The 9,125-nt window shown below is 48.9% G+C and overlaps 1 protein-coding gene across 4 annotated transcripts; it reads right to left on the bottom strand.

The window, feature by feature from the left end:
- Nucleotides 1–3,097: 3,097 nt before the first annotated feature.
- Nucleotides 3,098–6,746, bottom strand: LOC123103130 (zinc finger CCCH domain-containing protein 23). Of its 4 annotated transcripts, none has more exons than XM_044524627.1 (9): nucleotides 5,979–6,746; nucleotides 5,717–5,899; nucleotides 5,408–5,590; nucleotides 5,155–5,255; nucleotides 4,811–5,065; nucleotides 4,446–4,641; nucleotides 3,731–3,946; nucleotides 3,575–3,650; nucleotides 3,098–3,446 (listed from the first exon to the last, which is right to left on the bottom strand). In XM_044524627.1, exons 1-8 carry the CDS (start codon nucleotides 6,605–6,607, stop codon nucleotides 3,617–3,619), a joined length of 1,797 nt encoding a protein of 598 aa, XP_044380562.1. In that variant the 5' UTR covers nucleotides 6,608–6,746; the 3' UTR covers nucleotides 3,098–3,446; nucleotides 3,575–3,616. The 4 variants fall into 4 exon arrangements, with proteins under 4 accessions (XP_044380562.1, XP_044380563.1, XP_044380560.1 ...); XM_044524628.1 differs by having other exon boundaries at nucleotides 5,408–5,587; XM_044524625.1 differs by having other exon boundaries at nucleotides 5,402–5,590; nucleotides 5,979–6,745.
- Between the last annotated feature and the right edge of the window lie 2,379 nt (nucleotides 6,747–9,125).

Here is a 9,125-nt window from a genome sequence, read left to right as displayed (position 1 = left end):
TTCGCAGCCTGTTCGCCTCCTTCTCCTGTGCCTATATAAGAGAGGTTGCTCCTCTCCAGAGAGACACATCAGAACATCATCTTCCTCTCGTCATCTTTCCTGAGCACGGAGCTACTGCTACGGTCTTCCCCATCCTGGCTTGCGGTGTGCACCACAGGTCGGGACAGTAGGCCTCTGAAACCCCACCCCTTTGAGTCCTGTATGAGAGAAGGGTGATAAGGTTTTTGGTAAGTGCTCCGCGCAACTACTGACTTCTTCATCAAGGATGCCCCCGACACCGACGACTACTTCCCTGACGACAACTTCTTCCCCGACGTCGACAACCTCTTCGATGACATGCCTGGCGAGGACACTGACCCCAAGACCAGTGCTTCTGTCGTTGTTCCGTATGTCTCCGTGTTCTCTCTGTTTAATATCTTGCCTCAGTTTCTTTTGCTAGCCTTTCTTGTTCTAGCCTTTGTTCCACATATGTTCTCTTCTAGTTCATATGTGCACATGCCATTTGCTTTCTCTCCTTTAGATTACATGACTTGTTTCATCTCTACTATGATAGTCATGTTTTATCTACTATTTATGTTAATAAAATCATATGGTAAATTGCTCATATTTCCAACAATTAATCTAATGCTCACTGATAATAGATTTCAGAGAAGATTAGTGATTGGCATGGAAAGGACTAGTGATTGTGGACCCCTCAAAATGCTAAGGACAAGGATTGGCAAAGCTCCAAGACTCAAATTTTTTGGTTAAGTGATCCAAGATCACATTGAGTCCATAGAAAAGCCAATACAATTAAAAAGGGATGAGATTTTGATCATGACTCAATTGCTCAAGTGCTTAGTGGTATTGCTCCAAAATCCTCTACCACTTCTCCACATCACTTTCATCCAAAACCCTAAAAGTCCATCTCAGTCCCACCGACATGTTCCCATCCAGACCCACCGAGATGACCCCATACACTGCCACATGCCACACCCTAACGTTTCGGTACAGCCGAAATGGATCCCAGTCTTACCGAGATGGTCTGACCAAGTTTTTGTAGTGAAGTTGTTTCATTTCGGAATTACCGAGTTGAAACGATCGGAACTACCGAAATGAAGTCTTGCCCTAGCCATTGCACTTTGGTCACACTGAGTCGTTCTGTTCAGTCTCATCGAAAAGCCTAACGGTCGAGTCTTTTGCACTAGTTGGTGTCACCGAGATTTTTATGTCAGTGTCACCGAGTTGGGCAAAGACTTGTAACGGTTGGATTTTTGGTGCTGCCTATTTATACCCGTCCACCACCGCCTACTCTCTAAGAGAGCCATCAGAACGAACCACTACTTTCATTACTCATTTTCTAAGAGAGAACCACCTACTCATGTGTTGAGATCAAGAGATTCCAATCCAACCATTTGAACCTTAATTTCTGGCACAAGTTGCTTTCCATTCAATCCTCTCTCCTACTAAAGCCAAATCTGTGAGAGAGTGTTTGAGTGTTGGGAAACTATCATTTGAAGCACAATAGCAAGGATTTTATCATCAATAACACCGTGTATTATGTTTTAGAGGGTGTTGTCTCCTAGATTAGTTAGGTGTGACTTGGGGGCCTCCAAGAGATTGTAGAGTTGAACCAAGGAGTTTGTAAGGGCAAGGAGGCCACCTACTTCGTGGAGATCTACCCGAGTGAGGCTAGTCCTCCATGGGCGTAAGCCATGATGGAATAGACAATATTGCTTCTTCGTAGATGGAGCCCTCCACGGACTCGCGCAACCGTTACCCTCTGTGGGTTAATGTCTCTGTCAACGTGGATGTATGATAGTAGCACATATCGGAACCACGACAAAAATCATCGTGTCTTCATTGTGTTTGATTTCCCCGATCCCTCCTTTACATTCATATGCAAAGTCTTTACTTTCCGCTGCTCAACTCTTAAACTTGCATGTGTAGGGATGTACTAACTTGGTAAAATTGCTAAAACTTGCCAACAACTAAAATTGGAAAAATGATAAGTTTTATTTGCTCAAGTAGTCTAATCACCCCCACTCTAGACATACTTTCGATCCTACACCGCTGCAGGTTGCCGCTCCCGCCAAAATTGGAAGTTGTCGCCGATTGCAGGTCGCCTCTCCTGCATGGGATGGCCGTTGTAGGTCGGGCCGCAGCTCCCGCTGCAGGCCACCGCGCGTCAAAGGTCCAGGAAGACGCAGTCACAGCTGAAGTTCTTGGCGCACTGCCGCACTCCCATCCGCATCTTGCCGGGGGCGGCAGGGATGGCCGGAATCGGCCGACTGTGGAGGAGAATAGGTAGGGGAGGTCGAGAGGAAGCCAGACCTATGAGCGGCAACATAGGGCAGCGCCGGAGCTAGTCGGAATCGGTTGGCGACGATGGCAGCGGAAAGGGGATCGGGTCGTACGATGGCGGCGGAAAGCGGATCGGACGGTTGGGGTTCACGCGTGCGGCTGCTCGTTTACATCTCCTAAAGGTGGAGACGTAAATTTGCATCTCAAGCTGTTGTATTTTACATTTTCTGAAAGTAATTTTTTTGCATCTACATCATTTTTTTTTTGACGAATTGCATACCATTGATTTGCGTACTCTAAAAAAAATGATGTAGATGTATATACATCATTTGTTAAAGATCATTTTTTGGCCTGAGATGTATATAAGTTAGTTATTTTTGCATCTACCATCGTCTATTGGAGATGCTCTAAACATATATGCTCCGAAATGATGAAAAGGATGTCGAAAAGGGAGAAAGGGCAAAAACAAGATGCAGAGGATGGACATTGAGGTACTAGCATGACCAGTACACTACCTTGTCCATTCTGACAAGGGCATGGGCCAAAGGCCACTGCCTCTGCTGCTGCTGAGGCGATTCCACTAGGATTCTCTCTCTCTCTCTCTCTCTCTCTCTCTCTCTCTCTGCCTCTGCGCCCGTGACTGAGTGCGTGCCCTGGTCCCGGTCATCACTTTCCCCTCTGCGACCCCTGTCTGGCTTTTGTCCACTCCCCTCTCTCTCTCCCTCTACCTGTTTGCTTTCGATATCTGTATGTATGCAGACACGTCACTTCACAACAACTGGCCACCACAAGCACACACACCAGGACTACTAGGTTCAGTTTACCACTACTATCATCACCATTCTGAGATCCATCCATGAAATTACAGAGCACAGCACAGCACAGCATTCAAAATGATGCATGAAGATAAGACAGACACACAGTTTTCTTCTTCTTGGAGCAGCTTACTACTAAGGAGGGGTATTATTTATACTACTACTATCATATACTGACTGACTTAATTCAGGCTGGCTAGAGCTAAAACAACCTAGATTTTCCTTTCCTTTCTTCTGTTGTTGCTGTTGTTTGGTGGTGTCGCTGCTCCTCTCTCGGGATCACTTCTATTATTTGTTAGAGCCTTTTACCTTCCATCCACTCGCTTCATGGGGTGCTCATGGCTTTCCCTGCATAAACACAACATAACCATCAGGGCCAAGGTCTCTGTTTGCATCATAATGGAGTAAGTGAATGATCGTTACGGCGCTGCTAGAATACAGTACAGTACAGGGTTTGGTTGCTGATGAGTTCTTACTCTGCTTAAGAGGAAAGGAGACCCCTGTTTTCTGCTTAATATTCACAGCCCGATGGCTCCATGGCCAGGTGAGAACCTGAAGCGGAACACACACATCAGATATTCATAATGTTACATCAAGCAACAGCAAAGAGAAGTCTTTGATGTTTCTCTCACCTGGGCACTTGGAAGAAGCAGGATTTGTAAGGGGGCAGCTCAAGGGCAGTTGGGGTAGGAGGGAACAGAGACGAGGCCACCAGATGAGGGCTGCCGTTGTTGCTCATGATGCTACCAGCGAGGGCTGGCTCTGCAGAGGAAGATGCAGCAGCAGCATCCTTCGTCTTTGTGGGAGATGCAAAGGGGCTGTCAGGCAGGTTGTGCTCCTCCACGCCGCTGCAGTTCAGTTCAAACAATAATCAATAATCATAGCTAAGCACATAGTATAACAATGCATCCGGGGAAAATTAGGCACAAGAACCATCATTAAAAAAATAGGCATTGGTTGAAATCATTCCTCAAGTTTCCTTCATCTTTTATTATGATGATCCCACCCTTTGCCTTTGCATTTCTTTTGGCCTTTGTTAAGCGCCAATCAGGGGCAACCTATGATCAGCACTCGCTGTTAACAGCCTATATACCCTGACCTCCTTTTGCAATGGCTTTTGGGGCCTCATTTTGTTGTTGGTCAATGAGAATAATATACTGCTAGTACTAACATACTACTTGCACATAGATAAAGAAAAGAAAAGCAAGCAATCAAGCAAGCAGGCAAAAGTAAGAAGCAGCAAGCTTGCTTTGTTTACTTTCTCCTATGCTATGTGTGCCCGCCCTTTATTTCCTTTCCCCCAAAAGAGAACACCTCCATTTGGTAATTGTTTGCTACAAATCCTACCTTTCTTGGAATCCATTAGCGCTGGCCGCTGCTGCTCCAGGAGGAGGACCAGGTTCCCTCTTCTCATCTTCCCCGGAGTTGACCCCTTGGTTGGCACTCCCGTCGCCCTCCTCCTCCTGCTTGCCTTCTGTGGCAATGGTGGCACAAATAGCAGCAGGAGCAGACGCCATCATCATGGCACTGCTCATCTTGTGATCTGCCACAACCACAAGCCACAGTACAGTCACAGCACATTGATCAGTGATATTTCTTTCCAAGTAAAAATAAAACAACCATTGATCAATCAAAGAGCAACCTCTCCTGCCATGCCATGGCATGCAAGAAAAGGATAACATGTCAAGATCAAGAGGTGAGCAAAGTAAAACCTTGGATTGCAGCATCCTCCAAATGAATGGCATTGCTGTTGCCGATGCCATCGGTCTGCCGGAGAGCCAACGGCGGGGCTACGGGGGAGCCAAGATGGTGGTGGCCCCTCTTGAGGTCGAGAAGCTGCAGCCCCATGAAGCGGCGGCTCTGCAGGTCGATGGCCTGCTGCAGCTCCGCCGCCTGCTGCTGCTCCTCCAGCTTCCTCCGCAGGAACGCCTCGTGGCCGCCAATGTTGCCGAACATCATCCTCGGCCCTGACAAATCAATCGCAGCACCCATTAGTTTGTGATGATCGGCGACGGGAATGCCGCAAGAATGCAGCATGCGCGGTTGTATCGCTCACCGATCTGCGGCGACTGGAGGTCGAAGGGGTCCCTGGAGTCGAGCAGCCCGGTGGGCGTCGTGCATCCGGCGAAGTCGCCATGGTGCGGGGCCTGGAACTTCCTGCAGTTCATACAGCAATGAATCAAGGTCAGAAAAATGCGTTTCCATCTCCGAAAACCTGCCATTATTAACTGAAACGATCTACTGCTCCTGTTCGACGGCGGAAAGTGGACAAGGAAATGCATGGCGGCGATGGCGGAGCGTGCCTGAACCTGTCGGGGACCTTGCCCTTTTCCTTGTAGGGCTTGACGAGGACGCGCGCGTCGCAGACGAAATGCGGGTTCCCCTTGGCGAGGATGAGCCGCACCGTCTCCGCGTACACGAACGTGACGAAGCCGAACATGCGCTTCTGCTGGTACGGGATGCGCACGTCCTGCACCGGCCCGTAGTAACTGCTCCATGGACGGGTCGATTCTCATTGTTATTGTTAGCAAAGAAAGGCTGCAAAATGCTTGCTGCTTGAACGGACAAAGGAGAGAGAGCGGCCATGGCGGCGGCGGCGCGCGCGCTTGGCAAGGTACCTGAAGTAGGAGGACACGTCCTCCTCGCTGAAGGTGGAGTCGGCCGGGAATGTCAGGTAGATCTGCCGCGCGGCGGGGCTGGAGGCCAGGTCGCCACCGCGGTCCATCCGAGGCGACCGCACGGAGAACTTGTGCATGTCGTCGCCGCCTCCACCGCCAAGAAGCATGGCCGCCGCCACCGCCCTGGAATAGCAAGCAAGATTAGCACTGGAGAGAGCAACCAAAAATGCAATCTTTGGGGGTAAATCGGTAATCGTCTCACCTCTGGGAGTCGCCCTGCTGCTGCTGCTGTTGCTGGAGCAGGAAGTTGAGGCCTCTGGGCGACGGCGAGAAGGGGAAGGCCGGCGACATGAGCTCCGACCGCATGGCCGCCGTCCAGACCTCCATGTCCTGCTCGGTGACGTGGTCAGGCAGGCCGTGGACAAAGCGGCAGGAGGAGCCGTTCTTGCAGAAGCCGCGCGCGTAGTACATGCACGGCTTCCACCCGCCGGCCGCCGCCTCGGCGTCGCTCAGCGAGAAGCTCCGGCGGTGCTGCCCGCCGCTCGCCGGGGACCAGCACCCGAACTCCTCTGGCGGGTAAAACCCTTCCCCGCCGCCTTCGTACCTGGCCTGGTCGACGCCGGGGAACGGCGCGTCCTCCGCTGGCAGCCCGGTGCCCCAGGACGCCGTGGGCGGGGAGGAGGGCTTGCTGTGGTGGGCGGCCGCGGCGAGGTCGGCGCGTGCCCTGGCGACGACGGCATGGAGCAGGTGCTCGGGGCCGAAGGCGAGGCGGATCATGTCCTCCTCGCTCTTGTCCTGGATGAGGAGCATGCCCATGATCTTGGAGGCGAGGTCCGGGTGCAGCGCCTGCACCCGCGCGAACACCACCTTGGTGGCCTCGTAGGCGTCCATGGATGGCAGTGTGAACCTCCTGCTTTCGCTCCTCCCGGTGCGGTTTTGATGGGGAGAGGAGAGATGGGAAGGTGAAAGACGTAGTTACAGAGGAGGAGGAGGGGAGGGGGAGCGGAGGGGGGGGCCTCTGAAGGGAAGGTGTAAGTTGCACGGTGAATTAAATAGCGCGGTTGGGGCGTGGTCTTGGGGAGAGGGAAAGTTGGCTGTTTTGTCTCCTTTCCCCTCTTTTTCGGTTCCCCTCTTTCAAATTTTTGGGCTTGGTTTTTTGGTTCCTGGTTCATTCAGAAATGACCACGGCTTTGCTTGTGCGCCAAGGGTGTGGTGTGGTGTGGTGTGGTCAACACCTGGATCGAGGCAAAATTTATCATGTTTGAAATTTTGAGTTGTTGGTTTGGCCATTCCAATCTTCTACCCATGTTTGATTTATTTTGGTGATCTATCCTCCAACCAAATGTTAGCGGGACGGTTTTCTGGTGATGCAGAAAGATCACAATAGTTCGTCGTTGTGAGTCCTTAGCTTTGGTTCTTCGTATGAACACGATTGTGCACAATGCTACATGTTTATGCGTTACTAGTTCATTGCAATAGCTGTACTTCATCATAAATAACAATGACAACTGGTACTACGTGTTTACGTTGTCGTTTCATACGTTAATACGGTGTTGTATAATGGCTGGTGTAGATAACGACAACCGGTGCACCCCTGTTATACGTTGTCTTCTATACATTAACGCGATGCAGCAATGGCGCTTTACAGCAGTGACAGCTAGTGCGCGGCAGTTATACTTTGACTGGTGCAGTGAACGTGCTTCGCGGTACATACCAGTGCCAGCTAGTGTGCGATGGTTATACTTTGACTGGTGCAGTGAATGTGCTTCGCAGTAAATACCAATGACAGCTGGTGCACACCGATTATACGCTGGTGTCTATACGCCAATAGCCTGTAATATTGAGGCTTTGTCATAAATAACAACACAACCAGTTCACACCAGCCTAACACCTTACCTTGCTTAGTAGCTCTGTCCAACACCTCACCAAGTTGCTTGCCAATAGATTTCTAAAGTTGGTCCACATTAATCTATATGATTTTATCAAAGAACGATTCTAGATTGTGTCTCATAGGCTTTGAGTAGCTACATTACTGTCATAAGTCAAATAAAGAACTTATGATCCTAAATTAGATTTTGAAATGCCTTCGGTAAAATTGAGCATAAAGTGATTCATGAACTCTGAAGCAAATGTGGTAGCAAATGGTGCTATTGGATCGAGAATCCTATTAAATGGAGTGCCTAGCAGTGGTGAAGTTTCATGTGGGCCAACACGCATCGTGGCCCGCCTAGCTTTGTAGCATCTGCTCATACTACAACTAACCCATGGGCCGTGGAAAGACAATCAGGAGCAATCCCTTGCAGCTCAGCCCGCCCAACTCTGTGGCATCTACTCATATTATAGCCAACCCATGGGTCGTGGAAAGCCGACTAGGAGCAATCCCTTGCCGCTTGCCCGACCCAGATTGTTTGCTGCAAGCTCCACCACTAGTGCCTGGCAAGTTTTAAATTGCAAGAGGAGAGTTAGACAAGGGTATCCTTTATCACCTTTGTTATTTGTCTTAGTTGTAGACCCCTTCAGTCTATGTTGTTAACAGAGCCATGAAAAACATCATTTGCAGAGACCGACTCAGTTGACGTCGCCGCTTGAGTACTCAACAGGGCATATACAAACAATACTCTAGTCAGTATGTATGCATATATTGCTCCAGTTAGACACTTGCATCAATTATTGGAAGATTCCGGTCTTTCAGCGAGGCTTGAAGTTAATTTTCACAAATATTGTTCCATTCCAGTCAATGTGGATGAGGTCAAGTCTTTACATCTAACTAAAGACCTAAATTGCCAGCTTAGTACTCTACCTTTTACATACTTATGGTTGCCTTTGGGTCTAATTAACTAAACCAAGGGTTCATGAGGTACTTCCCCTAGTTCAAACGTTTGAAAGGAGATTGGCATGTTGGTATGATTTCCTAACCAATGCATCCAGATTGCAATTGGTGAATTCAGTTCTCTCATCCCCCCTCGGGTTTGACATGTGTACCTTCATGCTGCCAAAAGGGATTGTTAAGTAATTAGATCAATATGGAAAGCATTTTTATTTAGGTGTCATGATATAACAAAAAGAATCCGCCCCTGACAGTGTAGGAGCTAGTTTGAAGGCCCCAAACAGAAGAAGAACTAGAATTCTAGATCATTTAAAGCAAAATATTGGTTTCACTCTGAAAAACTGTCACAAGTTTTACAATTGCCTTTGATATCTCTTGGCTAAATTTGCTTTGGGAATTGCATTATACCAACAGCCCTCCAACGACTATTGCCGTTGATGACTCTTTCTAGCAGAGAGACACTATTAGGTTAATGCCCATCTTTAAAGAGATATCTAGATGCAACGTCAAAAATGGCAACCCAATTCTGTTTTGGGAAGATAATTGATTAACCCCAAGCTTTCCATTGAAATGGCGTAGTTG

This window comes from Triticum aestivum, chromosome 5A (assembly GCF_018294505.1).
Source record: "Triticum aestivum cultivar Chinese Spring chromosome 5A, IWGSC CS RefSeq v2.1, whole genome shotgun sequence".
Lineage (NCBI taxonomy): Eukaryota > Viridiplantae > Streptophyta > Magnoliopsida > Poales > Poaceae > Triticum > Triticum aestivum.
The sequence above is the reverse complement of the archived record's forward strand: the minus strand, read 5'-3'. Positions and strand labels throughout refer to the sequence as shown.